This window comes from Oncorhynchus gorbuscha, linkage group LG11 (genome assembly GCF_021184085.1).
Source record: "Oncorhynchus gorbuscha isolate QuinsamMale2020 ecotype Even-year linkage group LG11, OgorEven_v1.0, whole genome shotgun sequence".
Classification (NCBI taxonomy): Eukaryota; Metazoa; Chordata; class Actinopteri; order Salmoniformes; family Salmonidae; genus Oncorhynchus; species Oncorhynchus gorbuscha.
This window is the reverse complement of record NC_060183.1, coordinates 14,056,750-14,072,579: the sequence shown is the minus strand read 5'-3', so window position 1 is coordinate 14,072,579 and position 15,830 is coordinate 14,056,750. Positions and strand designations below refer to the sequence as shown.

The following is a 15,830-nucleotide window of genomic DNA, read 5'->3' as shown; positions in this document are numbered from 1 at the left end:
GGTAAAACATTGCCATTTAACCAGTTTTGAAAAAAAACCAGAACATTCTGCTCAATTGCACTCTATTATAAAACGCAAGGGTGCCAATATATCAGACCTCAACTGTATTCTCAGGCTAAAAATAATTTCGATGGAGATTCAACATTGAGCGTGCCAGTCCAGGAGTCGCTTATTCTGGGCCGTGGGAATCAACACAGACAAACATCATTCATATTCTTTTTATTGGGCCATCGGGAAAAATGTTGATTTTCCATCTGAGCAATAATTGTTGCACGCACGCACGCACGCACGCACGCACGCACGCACACACGCACGCACACACACACACACACACACACACACACACACACAGCTCAGGGATTTGGTCAGTCTGAGAGAGCAGAGCTGCAGCTAATGAGATGACAAGATGCTAATCCATAGGGCTAATGCTAATGCTACAGCTCTAAGTCACACACACACGGCCACCTGCTCATCTTGGGCTCGGAGAGAGAGTTAGAGAGCGAGACAGAAGAGAGGAAGTGATAGAATGAGTGTGAGAGAGGAAAGAAGGGAATGAAGGGAAGGTGAATAAGACGAAGAACAGTATGAAGCAGGTGGAGTTAGGTGCGGAAGAGAGCTGTATAAGAGGAGGAGCAGTGTGAAGCAGGTAGTCAGGTGCGGAAGAGAGGTGTATAATAGGAGGAGCAGTGTGAAGCAGGTAGAGTCAGGTGCAGAAGAGGAGGAGCAGTATGAAGAAGGTAGAATCAGGTGTGGAAGAGAGGTGTATAAGAGGAGGAGCAGTATGAAGCAGGTAGAATCAGGTGTGGAAGAGAGGTGTATAAGAGGAGGAGCAGTATGAAGCAGGTAGAATCAGGTGTGGAAGAGAGGTGTATAAGAGGAGGAGCAGTATGAAGCAGGTAGAGTCAGGTGTGGAGGAGAAGAGCAGTAGAGTACAACAGGACTCATGAAGGTAAGACACTATAGAGTATATCCCATGATTGGGAAAGAGTGAGTGTTCTTGAGTACAGGTTGATTTCCACGGCCCAGATTGAAACATACTCCTGGACTAGATGGCACGCTCAATATTGACTCTCCATTGAAAGTATCTTATCGGGAATACAGTTGCGGTCAAATATTTTGACACCCTTGTATTTTAAAATGCAATGGCTCCTGAGTGGCGCAGAGGTCTAAGGCACTGCATCTCAGTGCTAGAGGCGTTACTACAGACCCTGGTTCAATTCTAGGCTATACCACAACCAGCCGTGATTGGGAGTCCCACAGGGCGGCGCACAATTGGCCCAGCGTCGTTCGGGTTAGGCCGTCATTGTCAATAAGAATTTGTTCTTAACTGACTTGCCAGGTTAAATTGAGCAGAATGTTTAGTTTTTTCTTTCAAAACTGGTTGAATGGCGATGTTTTACCCTGTAGGCACCTGAAACGTACCACAGGTGAGATACATTACACAGCAAAGGACAATAAGTGCTTCCAACCAAATTTATTTTAATTTTTTATAATTTAGTTTGAAAGGTTTTTACTTCGAAGTGAAACATTTTTACATTTACATTTAAGTCATTTAGCAGACGCTCTTATCCAGAGCGACTTACAAATTGGTGCATTCACCTTATGACATCCAGTAGAACAGTCACTTTACAATAGTGCATCTAAATATTAAAGGGGGGGGGGTGAGAAGGATTACTTATCCTATCCTAGGTATTCCTTAAAGAGGTGGGGTTTCAGGTGTCTCCGGAAGGTGGTGATTTCAATTAAAAAGTATATATTTTCTTGGTCCTGTGCAATCAAACAAAGTTTTTAAATGTCAACTTATTTTAAAAGAAATAGTGAACCAAGCAAGGGTGCCAATATATTTAACCTCATCTGTAGGTTTAATTTGTGTGTGACACGGGCATTTGTAAGGTGAGGTCAGTTTGTGCGAGAGAGACAGGAGACAGAGGGGATGTGTGGGTTTGATTGAGGACAAATTTGGATGTGTGTTGTGTGTGTGTTTTTCTCTCCAATAGCAGGCAGTTTTTACACCCACAAACACACTGTCTGGCACAGACACAGGACACAGGACTAACACTCAGTTGGCGTGGTCATGTGGCTTTGTATTTTTTCAACTCATCGCTAACTCAATCATAGGATCCAGAGAGCTAAACTTAGTTGAATTGTTTTCCATCAGCCGATTGTTATTCTCCTCTTCTGCTGGTCCATGCTGGTCAGTACTTGTTGGATGCTGTTCAAGGTGGTCTGACTAGCATTGTTTAATGCTGGGCATACACTATACAACTTCTAAAATCTTAATTTAGACATGCTCACATTTCCCCATTTCATTCTGTTTATCCTCAACCCCAGGACGTGGGTGCTTACATTTCCCCATTTCATTCTGTTTATCCTCAACCCCAGGATGTGGGTGCTCACATTTCCCCATTTCATTCTGTTTATCCTCAACCCCAGGACGTGAGTGCTTACATTTCCCCATTTTATTCTGTTTATCCTCAACCCCAGGACGTGGGTGCTCACATTTCCCCATTTCATTCTGTTTATTCTGGTGCTATTTCCCCATTTCATTCTGTTTACCCCAGGACGTGGGTGCTCACATTTCCCCATTTCATTCTGCTCAACCCCATTTCACCCATTTGATTCTGTTTATCCTCAACCCCAGGACGTGGGTGCTCACATTTCCCCATTTGATTATGTTTATCCTCAACCCCAGGACGTGGGTGCTCACATTTCCCCATTTCATTCTGTTTATCCTCAACCCCAGGATGTGGGTGCTCACATTTCCCCATTTGATTCTGTTTATCCTCAACCCCAGGACGTGGGTGCTCACATTACACAATGATTTTCTAGTTGATCCTGCCCTGCGTTTCTTGGTTGTCATGTGAACAAAAATGCAAACAGTGAGCTGCTGTATTAGTGTGCAGACATTATTATTGTGGGAAAAAAATATAAAACTCAACTCTGGATCTGTTAGTTGGATATGAGGTTCTAGGTGGGAAAGCTGATCTGATCAGCAGGGTCTAGCTGGCAGACCAGCCTTCCTTGTGTTTTTGCTGGTGACCAGCCTTCGTTGTGTTTTTGCTGGTGACTTGCCTTCACTGTGTTTTGGACACTGGAGACCAGCATAAGCTAAAGAAAACCCAACATCAAGTCACAAACTGGCTAGCAAAGTGATGTATAATTACAATTGAAATCCTAAAGTGGATTTCCATAATCTGCATTTAGAATGGCTGCCACAGTTTGAAAGGTAAATGAATGAGACTACCTAGGAGGAGGAGTGGAGAGAGGGATCACAGCAAGAGGAGGAGTATTATGAAACAGGTGCAGTGGGATGAAGATGGACTGACCTGGGATGTTTACGGAGCCTCCCTGGACCCAGATGTGCTCAGCTCAGCCTTACAGGTGTGTGTAGGTGTGTGTGTGTGTGTTAACCCTGTGTGGTTTCCATCCCTACAGATGTGTGTGTATGTGTGTGTGTGTGTGTAGCTCGACTATTCAGGTGATGGTTTCTATATGTTAAAGATGTTTCTCTAATCTAATCTTATTGTGTCTTCCAGAAACACCTACAACTCCTGACCAGGACAGACAGCACAAACACAGAAACCACTTCCAAGACCAAGAACCCTCCCATGGAAACCACTACCACGTCAACCCCTGTTATGACAACCAAGCTCAAGACCGCTTCCATGGAAACCGCAACCACGTCAACCCCTCTCACAAACAAAAGAAAGGCCACTTTCATGGCAACTTCTCCAATGGCAACCCTTGTCACACCCTTATCGATTAATAACATGGCGACTGTTGCTACAGAGACTGAGACTGACACTAAAGGAGGAGACAGAGAGGGAGATAGAAAGCGAGGAGCGGTAGAGAGAGAAGGAGATGTACAGAGAGAAGCAGAGGCAGAAAGAGAAGGAGAGGTAAAGAAAGGAGAGGAGGGGGAGAAGGTACAGAGGAGGAGGGGACACCGGTGCTGTCTCGTAAGTCGTCGTCCCGGGAGAGTGGGCGGCGCAGAAAGAAGAGTGGAGGAGTGATCAGGTCACTAAAGCGATGCGTTCGCTCCTCAAACCCCAATGACTAACACTGGAAGCACACCCAGAAGGTGGACATTCTCCCATTATAAGACTAACCGATGACTGCATAGGACTAACACAGGGGGTTGGTGGGGTTCAGTCTGAAAGGGAAAAGAGTCCATCTGTATTGCCTAACACTGGAGTCCATCTGTATTGCCCTAACACTGGAGTCCATCTGTATTGCCCTAACACTGGACTCCATCTGTATTGCCCTAACACTGGACTCCATCTGTATTGCCCTAACACTGGAGTCCATCTGTATTGCCCTAACACTGGAGTCCATCTGTAAATACCAAACACTGGAGTCCATCTGTATTGCCCTAACACTGGAGTCCATCTGTATTGCCCTAACACTGGACTCCATCTGTAAATACCCAACACTAGACTCCATCTGTATTGCCCTAACACTGGAGTCCATCTGTATTGCCTAACACTGGAGTCCATCTGTATTGCCCTAACACTGGAGTCCATCTGTATTGCCTAACACTGGAGTCCATCTGTAAATACCCAACACTGGACTCCATCTGTATTGCCCTAACACTGGAGTCCATTTGTATTGCCCTAACACTGGAGTCCATCTGTATTGCCTAACACTGGAGTCCATCTGTAAATACCTAACACTGGACATCTGTATAAACCTGGACTCCGTACTGATGTAATGTAGTTTTTAGATACTTAATATTTTTGTTGTTACCTCAAACAAAATGTATTTCTGTTGGTATTCAAATGTATCTGCCAGTAGGTAAAACAAACAGGTACGTCAATATGTGTTTTGTTATTGATCAGTTACTGCCTAACTGCAGAGTATTACAATATGTGTGGGAATGTGAATGTATGGATGCTTTGGTTGATTGTAAAGAATCGCCAATGAAAGAAGAAAAAATTGTCATGTATTACATAATCTGGTCAAAACACAACTATTGTCACTTTCATATGTATTCTCTGTGTATTCTCTATGTATTCTCTGTGTATTCTCTGAGTATTCTCTATGTATTCTCTGTTTATTCTCTATGTATTCTCATGTATTCTCTGTGTAATGTATTTCTGTGTATTCTCTATGTATTCTCTGTGTATTCTCTATGTATTCTCTATGTATTCTCTGTGTATTCTCTGAGTATTCTCTATGTATTCTCTGTGTATTCTCTATGTATTCTCTGTGTATTCTCTATGTATTCTCTGAGTATTCTCTGTGTATTCTCTGTGTATTCTCTATGTATTCTCTGTGTATTCTCTATGTATTCTCTGTGTATTCTCTATGTATTATCTATGTATTATCTGTGTATTCTCTGTGTATTCTCTGCACTATACATACACAGCACACTCCCTCACCCTCTCAAAATAAACCCACAGGCACTCACAGACCGTGTGTAAACTTGGTGAACCATGGTGGTGTGAGTGAGTCTATACTATATATGTTCAGTTCATTCAGGCCCTGTGTAGTGCCACTGTTCAGATGAGCAGGCACATTCCCTGTCTTTCACCGTAGTAAAGGCCTGAAACCTCACCTCGCTAGCTGCTTCTACTGTTGTCATATCTAACTGTTCACGAACAAACACGGTAGTTGTATGTATCATGTAGAGTAACAAAGCTCTCGCTCTCTCTCTCTCTTTTTACATCATGCCCCCTGTGGGATGAAAGTGGTACAGTCTTGGGCTTAGTTGCAGGCCATGGACTTCATCCATCCACAGCCCTATGGAGGTTTGGATGAATTTAATGTCATGTATTTCCAATAAAGTGGTTTTGTATTTTATTGGATAGGTTACAGAGGTTAACTGGTGCCGATTTATAATTAAGTAAATGTTTAGATAAGTAAAAGTAAGCCTTGTGAGGGAGATTATTTATAAGCAATAAGGCCCGGGGAGGTGTAGTACATGGACAATATACCATGGCTAAGGGGTGTTCTTAGACACGATGCAACGCGGAGTTATAAACTGGTTACCAACGTAATGAAAGCAGTAAAAATAAGTGTTGTCATACCCATGGTATACGGTCTGATATACCATTTCTGTCAGCCAATCAGCATTCAGGGCTCAAACCTCCCAGTTTATAATTACAAGTAATGGGGTATAATAGCTTGTAGGCATGAATGGGTAGAGTGATGATCTGATCAATTGTGTGTGTGTTTATGGGGGTAGGGGGTGGGGTTTGGGGGGTACAGGTAAGTTCATCTAGAGGTCACCGGGTCACGTGACACAGGATCAGGGGTGGGCCGATGGGGGGGGGTGATGTACGTCATGGGGTGAGTGGCGAGTACAGCTGTGTGTGACCTACATGTTTGTCCTATGTCTGCGGCCAAGGGAGCGTGTTGTGCCTGTGTGTATGTATTCATGCATGCGCATGTATGAATGTGCGTGTGTGTGTGTGTGTGCGTGAATGTGTGTGTGTGTGTTGAAAGTGCTGATGGGCCTCCCAGAAGCCCCTGGTTGCAGGAGAACAATCCAACGCTGGGGCTTTGTGGTCCTTTTTGTCCTTGGGGTAACGGGGGGGGGGGCGCGTGCATATTAGTTTTGAGTGTGTGTATGTGTATATGACTGAGTTTGTCCAGTGCTGTATAAATAGTGAGCGGTGGGAACGAGGCAGTGATTCTGCTGGAGATGGTCGATGTTCCAGGACCTCCGCTCCTATCTCTGCTGCTGCTGTTGAGTGTGTCGGCTCTGCCTGTCGGCACATACCCTCTGACCCCCGGCAGACTGCCCCACGCCCAGCACAAAGTCCTGCAACTAGGTGAGCCAGAAACACACAGTCATCTTAGCAGCGACTACACCTCGCTCTCGTTTATTCAGTGTGATCTCAACCCTTTCCACTTGGGACAATAACTAAAACGAAGTGAAACATAAAAAAATATATATAATTCTAATTGTTCTGACCTGTGATAGTCACAAAGCTTGTTTACACAAGCAGCCCAATTATGGGCAAAAGAGCAGATCTGATTGGTCAATAGACCAATTAATTGGAAAAGTATCAGAATTGGGGTGCCTGTGTAAACGCAGCCATAGTCTCTGATCTCTTATATTCTTAAACTGGCCCACAGACTTTGATGTGGCTGATCTAGGATCAGTATTAGTCTGACTGTACTGACAGTTCATGTGTATTTTATCTCCTATAGACTGGCCTAAGGACTGTGGCATGGCACACTACAAACCCAACATGGCTGAACGGATCGTCTCTGGCAACGAGGCCAGACCTCACTCCTGGCCATGGCAGGTCTCCCTACAGGTAATCAATCAACAAATCAACCAATAAATATACTTCTACCTGCTAACTTCAGGAAATCTTACTTAGGGACTAAGTGAAAATTTTTGACTTAAAAGTAACTCATTTCCAAATAATGTTGTTGACTAGTCCTATACTCCTATGTGGCCAAAGCAGAAATTAGAGAAAAAAACCCCACCTCAAACTTCCATCTCAAACTGACGTTTCAAAAATGCTAGCTATTTCCACATAGAAACCAGGTAATTTGGCTCCTGGATGCTGATTGGCTGACAGCCTTGGTATAGCAGACCGTATACCACAGGTATGACAAAACATTTATTTGTACTGCCCCAATTACACTGGTAACCAGTTTATAATAGCAATAAGGCACCTTGGGGGTTTGTGGTATATGGCCAATATACCACGGCTAAGGGCTGTATCCAGGCACTCCCCATTGCGTCATGACTAAGAACACACCCACTTGGATCTTAAATATACCACGGGTATAATGAAAAAAATACTTGTTTACTGTTATATTTATGCTGGTAAATGGTTTATAAAAGCAATAAGGAAGCACACCTCGGGCCTTGCTTAAATAGAGCATGATGTCATGTTGGCTCATTGGCTGAGCTGACCAATCAGCAGCCTACTCGCATGAATATTTTTAATGACTGGTATACGCCCACACCATTCTGTCGTCGGGGTACGCCCACACCATTCTGTCGTCGGGGTACGCCCACACCATTCTGCCGTCGGGGTACGCCCACACCATTCTGTCGTCGGGGTACGCCCACACCATTCTGTCGTCGGGGTACGCCCACACCATTCTGTCGTCGGGGTACGCCCACACCATTCTGTCGTCGGGGTACGCCCACACCATTCTGTCGTCGGGGTACGCCCACACCATTCTGTCGTCGGGGTACGCCCACACCATTCTGTCGTCGGGGTACGCACACACCATTCTGTTGTCGGGTACGCCCACACCATTCTGTTGTCGGGGTATGCACACACCATTCTGTTGTCGGGGTATGACCACACCATTCTGTTTGTCGGGGTATGACCACACCATTCTGTTTGTCGGGGTATGACCACACCATTCTGTTGTCGGGGTATGCACACACCATTCTGTTGTCGGGGTATGCACACACCATTCTGTTTGTCGGGGTATGACCACACCATTCTGTTGTCAGGGTACGCCCACACCATTCTGTTGTCGGGGTATGCACACACCATTCTGTTGTCGGGGTATGCACACACCATTCTGTTGTCGGGGTATGACCACACCATTCTGTTTGTCGGGGTATGACCACACCATTCTGTTGTCGGGGTAGGCCCACACCATTCCAACACGGAAAGGCTGCTTTAAAAAAATACTTAATTGCCATTTTTTTGTAAGGAACATTATTTCACTCATATTGTAATTAAATCCAGGTCATATTTCATAGAAATCTGGAAACACTAAACAGGAAGGTCTTGCTTGCGGGTTAATGGTACCTGTGTGTCTCAGGTTCGTCCCAGAGGCAGTAAGCACTACATCCACGTCTGTGGCGGAACACTCATCCACAAGAACTGGGTCCTCACCGCTGCCCACTGCTTCCAGAAGTAAGACCAGTTAGACAGACACACACCGACTCCCTAAGTAAGATTAGCCATTTCAATAATGTTGTGTGCAACCACTCATGAACCTGAGCTGTAAATAACCCCTAGGAGTGCTCTAGTCTCTAACCCCTACACTAAAACTCAGTTCAGACGAGAGTCAAAACACCTTGAGAAAACGTCAACGATTAGTGGACTACTAGATTACCTGTGTGGATTGTGACAGTTTCAGTCTGAACCCTGTGTGAACTCAGTTACCCACCATGCTGTGTGTCTCAGGGGTAAAGCCGAGGATGCTGGGAGTTGGAGGATCGTCCTGGGGAAGCATCGGCTGAAACGTTCTGAGACGCCCGAGAGGACTATCCCGGTGAAGAGAATCTACCGTCACGAGCACTTCCGTTACCCCACGCACAGCGAGCTGGACTATGACATCGCCCTGGTCAAGGCTGCCACCGACATCGTGCCCAACAACCACATACGCTACGCATGCCTGCCGCGCAAACAGATCAACCTGAAGCCTGGACAATACTGTTGGGTGACTGGTTGGGGAGACACTCGGGGTAAGGTGGAATGAGAGGGGGAGGCACAAGGGTGGAGGTGGGAGGCTGGAGGGAGACGATAACCACTTATGTGAGAACTAAGACTGAGGACAAGAGAGCATCGATCAGGGTTGTATTCAGTAGTAACGAGAATGTTACTCAAAGGTAATCCTGTGGTGTTTCCCTGTCTGTGTATCAGGTGGGAAGGAGAACGTGTCTCTGGCTGAGGCTCTGAACCAGGCCCGTCTGCCCATCATCGACTTCAAGACCTGCCGCCAGAAGAAGTTCTGGGGAGACCGCGTCAGGGACTCCATGATCTGTGCCGGCTTCAGAGACACAGAAGGACCACCTGCTGCCTGCCAGGTAGAAAGGGAAGGTTGAGAGAGCAAGAGGGAGATGGGGACAGAGAGGGAGGGTGGGTAGGAGGAGGGAGCAAGAGGGAGATGGGGACAGAGAGAGAGGGTGGGTAGGAGGGAGCAAGAGGGAGATGGGGACAGAGAGGGAGGGTGGGTAGGAGGAGGGAGCAAGAGGGAGATGGGGACAGAGAGGGAGGGTAGGAGGGAGCAAGAGGGAGATGGGGACAGAGGGAGGGTGGGTGGGAGGAGGGAGCAAGAGGGAGATGGGGACAGAGAGGGAGGGTGGGTAGGAGGAGGGAGCAAGAGGGAGATGGGGACAGAGAGGGAGGGTGGGAGGAGGGAGCAAGAGGGAGATGGGGACAGAGAGGGAGGGAAGGAAAGACCCAAAAGGGAGGAAGAAATACATACTTGTACTTCATATTAACATCGGAATGTGATCTAACAATGTCCCTACCCCTTCTCCTCTCAGGGTGACTCAGGGGGTCCTCTTCTGTGCCAGCTGGGGCGTGACAGGTGGGAGGTGCACGGTGTGGTGAGCTTCGGCCCCATTGGCTGCACCGTGGAGAACAAGCCCAGCGTGTTCACCCGCACCGCCAACTATATCCCCTGGATCGAGGCTACCCGCATCAGAGACTTCTTCCTGCACTAGACCACACATAACCTTACAACCCCTCTGCACCCATCAAACTTTAGCATTGTTTTTTGGGGAGAGATACCGTATTGCAATTTGTTTTGTTTTCACACTCATGTCAATGATTCAGTGTTGTTCCATGTCCATAACCTATCAATTTTGTCTTGAGCATTCTGTCCTGCTAAATGTAACATTCAGAATCATGTCATCCCATTGTAAATGGTGCATATTTGCAATTTGTATGGCACTTATGACACCTTGACCACCACCCTGTCCCCAACCACTGCTCCACTTCCTGGTTGTACTCTTTCCTGACTACATTTCCCACCATGCACCCAATAAAATTAGCAGAAAAAGCAGAAAATTGTGAAGCTCTTCTTTCTGATGTAAAACACTACGGTTATTAGTTTAGATTACTGACCGATAGTGTGGCTGAGTTTGTGGCAGGTGAATTCAAACCCAGTCAGACACAATGGCATATTCCTCCCCTACAGGCTTTCACCATGTAAACAGCATGAGCACAACTGACAAATAGCCAGGAAAACACATTCGCATTTCCAATGTTTGTTGTATTGTTCTTACAATGGGATTAACAGGCAAGTCAACACAGATAATACACACTTCCAGTACTGTTTGGAGGCAACTTATGAAACAGGCCAGCATCAAGCACAACTAACAGGAAAACAGTACTCACTATGAATAGCTGCATTAGAACAGTACTGATTGTTAGGCCTTGGCAGGGTGTGTGTTGGGAAAGTTTCTCATTGCTCTTTAGTTTGAAGAGAAGAGTCTTGTGGTTTGTATCTGAAGGACGACAACCAACATCAAGAGACAGGACTACATTCATGGTTTCCAGCAGCTTTCTGATCAGGTCTAAGACCAGTGTGGCAGAGGTGGTTCAATGAACCATTTAACCTTGCCTGAGAAGACTTGCTTTAGCGCTCTGTACTAACCACCAGGCTTTACAATAGGGAGCGATTAGTCATTACATCTTAAAGGGAAATTCCACCGCTTTTCAACCTCCTATCCATCATCAAAACAATGTCTACATATGTGAAAACAGTGTTTCTAGGATCTGTGGTTTCAAAGAATGTCCTAAAAAATATAAAAAAAAAAAAAAAAAATAAAAAGAGGACATCACAGGGTCAGATTAAAACCTACAGGTTTCTAGTCCAAGGCAGGCTATGTTCCTGCTCCCCACGTCACTGCAAATCTGTGTTTGAAAATCACTTTTGATGTTATCAGGTAGAATTTTTTAAACTTCACATTTCTTTTCTACAAAACGTAGAAATGCACCATTTTCACAAAACGTTGACACGTATTGTGTTGGAGAAAATGAAAATTAGCTTGAAAAGTGGAGGAGTTGCCCTTTAAATACCCAGTCGGTAACACCAGCAGAGGTCTTCAAATATATCCATCATTCCTTCGCCCCTCCTCCAAGTAATCACTGATCGGACATTTTATGTTTTACATTTATCCTTTATTTAACTAGGTAAGTCCGTTAAGAACAAATTCTTATTTACAACGATGGCCTACCCCGGGCCAATCCTGGATGACGTTGGGCCAATTGTGCACCGACCGCCCTATGGGACTCCCAATCACGGCCGGATGTGATACAGCCTAGATTCAAACCAGGGACTGTAGTGACGCCTCTTGCGCTGAGATGCAGTACCTTAGACTGCTGCACCACTCGGGAGAGCGTGACTGGATAGGTGAACAGATTTACACTGTTTCCATCGCTCCAGTCATGTCAGATCAGTGACTACTTCACAGGAAGGGAGGAGGCATGTAAAAAGTATTACAACAGGGCCCCAGTCTCCCTCTGCTTAGTAAATACTCTTAACACGTCTCTCTCTCTCTCTCTCTTGGCTACTAGACGCAGCATTCAATAATATAACAAAAGATACATTACTAAAAACAGTTCCCAATACAATAACACATGAACCCCTTGGAAATAGCTTTTCAGATCTATGGGAGGGGGGGTACCCCAAAGGGACTGGGCTGTCACCGGGTGGGTGGGACAGCAGGGGAAGTTGTGTGTAGACAGAGGGGTGTTTCTCGGAGGTCATTTTGTCCATGGTTTACCGACATCTCAGTCCTTCCTCCAATATCCCCTTAAAAAATACAAATACATTGGGAAGTGAACAGGCTGTTGATATTTGTGGGAGGGGTTTGACTACTGGCACCCTATTCCCTGAGGATCTGGAGGGAGGGAAGAGGGTGCCATTTTGGATGAAACCAAACAGACAGGGACGTGTTCAGTAGAGACTTGAGGAGCCGCCTCTGATATGGTCCCAGTTGCTGTAGAGAGCATAGGCCCCAGACAAGGCTAACCCCACCAGACCACCACGCGCCACTCCCTTCAGCCCTCCTGAAACACAACACACAATAAGATGAGTGAGACAGACCATGGTGTTTACACGGCTCTATATCAGCACACAAGACACACGACCGTAGACTAATCACAGACAGGGCAAACACACACCTACCTGCTGATTTGAAGAGCATGCCTGTGAGTGTCCCAGCAGCCACAGTGTTGATATCATCCTCTGCTCCTCTAGCCTTCTCTATGGCAACGCCAAATACACTGTACAACAATGCTGTACACACACACACACAACGGTTAATACAACAATACTAAGGACAGAAGAACCTGACACCTGGTTAGCATGGTGATGAAGAAGAGATGAGGAGGAGAGAGGAAGATATGAGTGCTCACCAACAGAGCCCAGTGTGTTGGCCCACGATGCACCTTGTCTGGTCACCATGTTGAGAATCCTGCGGTCAAGGTCAGAGGTCAATCAGAGAGCAGTATATAGAGCACCATTTTATTATTTTTTATTTTACCTTTATTTAACTAGGCAAGTCAGTTAAGAACAAATTCTTATTTTCAATGACGGCCTAGGAACAGTGGGTTAACTGCCTGTTCGGGGGAATAACAGATTTGTACCTTGTCACTAGTCCAACACTAGTCCAACACTCTAACCACAAGGCTACCCTGCCGCCACCATACAATATAGCATTTCTATTAGCATGACTAACACCCGCCTCCAACATGATAACACTAAAGTCACATACTACTGGAGGAACATAGTGGTGCTTACTGGACGTTGCGAGGTTTAGTCCAGCCCATTTCTCTTGTATCCTTCAACCCCATCCTCAGACCATTCACTGTCCCAAACGCAGCTCCTAGAGACAGAGAGAATCAGATACGAGCCGAAGGAGCAGACAACATAACTTCATCTGGGAGAGGGAGGTGAAAGGGAGGTGAAAGGGACAGAGAGAAGAGATGAAAGAGGGAGAGACAGAGAAACAGGGGGAGGGAGTATGCATCTCACCTGTGATGCAGCAGCCCCCAATGGTGAAAAAGGCCAGTTCAAACCTCCCCCTGGTTTTGCTGGCCCCGGTGGGCAGAATGAACTCATCTGTGTCCTGGAACACACACAGGTTAACATCTGTGATCTTAGTCTACATGTCATTGGGAATGTCACAAATCAATTCTACATTTATTGATTGAGGTCAAATGTATGCTACTAGCTAACTAGAATATCTTACCTGTACGAGGTAGCGGGGGTCGACATTGAGATAAGGTGACAGGGGGCTCATTCCGGTCACTGTGTAGAAAATTGGACAATTCAACAGTTGTCATGTTCAACATAAACCTTAACCACCTATGTGATGTCAACTCGTCTAGCTAACGCTAGTTATCATGCTAGCTAGGTACATGTATAAATTGACAGGGGCACTTACATGGGACACCGGCGAGTTCTGTGTTGGAGTATTCGCTTCCGCCAAAGAGACTCCCGAAGCCACCTTTCCCTCCCGATCCGGGGGCATTGTTGTCCATATCTGGGGAAGATCTGAAGAGACACCCGGCAAATGCTTCGGACTGGAGATGCTGGTTGGGTGAGCTAGCTAGCTAGCCTAGCAGACCAAACGGTATGATGCAAGCGGTGGGACCAACAGTTCTCGTTGGAAAAGCTATATAGTGATATTTCCTGGTATCTACAACGCAGTAATATGTTTACGTTTCAATAAGTTTGTACACTGTCTTACTGTAAGTAGTCAGGTATTGAACTGATCAGCTTTTTGTAATGGATGGTTGGGTTCGCCTTTTCATCATGCTTCTCTGACCTCCACGCTCTGCCGTAAAGCGACCAAACAGGTGATTACATAAAAAAAAAGTAAACACAGCATTGAGGTCAATAACTAAACGTAAAACGGGTGAAATAAAGCAATGATTGCATTTGATACGGGGCTATAAACATATCGAAATACATGATGACGGAAATGACAAAAGCCATACATTCAGATGTAAATGAAGCGGAAAGGGTCCGATAATTTTTGCGACAGTTCATGACATCACAGGGTCAGTTGAAGTACTAATATATTGCGCTAGATGGAAGCAAAGTAACATTAAATCGCTCAACGCCAGTTCGTCTGTAACCGAAAGACCAGACCCCAAAGATTATAATAACTAACTCCTTTCATCTTCCCTTTAATTCCCATGTCATCTGTGACCAGACTATGGAGACCACCAGTACTCTCTTTGATTAGACTTTAGTGTGTGTTAGGTCTTTGTTCACTCTAAATCTGTTTTGCTCTGCATAGACACACCCACACACACAAATATTTTGGCTTGCGCCCTCCTTAGTGTGACTACACAGTCCAGCCATCTGTTGTGGGTCAGAGAGATACTGAATACATTTATTGTGATTTTAAAAAACCACCCACAAATTACAACAACCGTCTTATTTAGATGCAGACACTGTAGCTGCCTTGTGTCATTGTGTATTCAGCCCAGTCCAAGTAGAGCGATGAAGATTGTCATTGTTGCTGTGTGTGTGTGTGTGTGTGTGTGTGTGTGTGTGTGTGTGTGTGTGTGTGTGTGTGTGTGTGTGTGTGTGTGTGTGTGTGTGTGTGTGTGTGTGTGTGTGTGTGTGTGTGTGTGTGTGTGTGTGTGTGTGTGTGTTCAAGCTGCCTGGCACAGTCTGAGTAACTGTTGTCTCCGTATGGGAGATATGTGAACCCGCTGGCCTCATACAATACCCTATTCAGTCTCACACACACACACACACACACACACACACACACACACACACACACACACACACACACACACACACACACACACACACACACACACACACACACACACACACACACACACACACACACACACACACACACACACTGGCCAAGAGGCTAGCTCATCCTCAGCCAATCACCAGGAGGGAGGAGGGGGCACAGCCCATAAAATGGTGTATGTGAGAAAAATAGCTGTGATGTCATCTTTAATCTTCTTCTTCTTCTCTCTCCCACATGCACACTTGTTACTAGATCTCTCTCTCTCTGTCTCTCTCTCAATCTGAGCTATCTCCACCCTCTCTCTTTTTTCTCTCAGCTGAACTAAAGCTGAACTAAACCAGTACAGAAAAAGGGGCCTCAACAGGACCCTTGTGTG

The 15,830-nt window shown here is 45.7% G+C and overlaps 2 protein-coding genes and 1 long non-coding RNA gene across 3 annotated transcripts; 2 read left to right on the top strand and 1 right to left on the bottom strand.

Annotated features, from left to right (window-relative positions):
- The first annotated feature begins 543 nt into the window (after positions 1-543).
- Positions 544-4,747, top strand: LOC124047552. Its single transcript, XR_006841106.1, has 3 exons — positions 544-949; positions 3,205-3,381; positions 3,537-4,747. It is a non-coding gene; the product is annotated as an uncharacterized LOC124047552 (long non-coding RNA).
- A 1,867-nt stretch (positions 4,748-6,614) lies between these two features.
- On the top strand, positions 6,615-10,725 carry LOC124047551 (chymotrypsin-like elastase family member 2A). Its single transcript, XM_046367861.1, has 6 exons — positions 6,615-6,776; positions 7,159-7,268; positions 8,752-8,846; positions 9,120-9,400; positions 9,579-9,742; positions 10,205-10,725. Exons 1-6 carry the CDS (start codon positions 6,647-6,649, stop codon positions 10,382-10,384), a joined length of 960 nt encoding a protein of 319 aa, XP_046223817.1. The 5' UTR covers positions 6,615-6,646; the 3' UTR covers positions 10,385-10,725.
- Positions 10,726-10,914: 189 nt separating this feature from the next.
- timm23a (translocase of inner mitochondrial membrane 23 homolog a (yeast)) lies at positions 10,915-14,805 on the bottom strand. The gene is made up of 7 exons (XM_046367860.1): positions 14,117-14,805; positions 13,922-13,980; positions 13,705-13,798; positions 13,471-13,555; positions 13,086-13,144; positions 12,856-12,966; positions 10,915-12,737 (listed from the first exon to the last, which is right to left on the bottom strand). Exons 1-7 carry the CDS (start codon positions 14,211-14,213, stop codon positions 12,625-12,627), a joined length of 618 nt encoding a protein of 205 aa, XP_046223816.1. The 5' UTR covers positions 14,214-14,805; the 3' UTR covers positions 10,915-12,624.
- Positions 14,806-15,830: the final 1,025 nt, after the last annotated feature.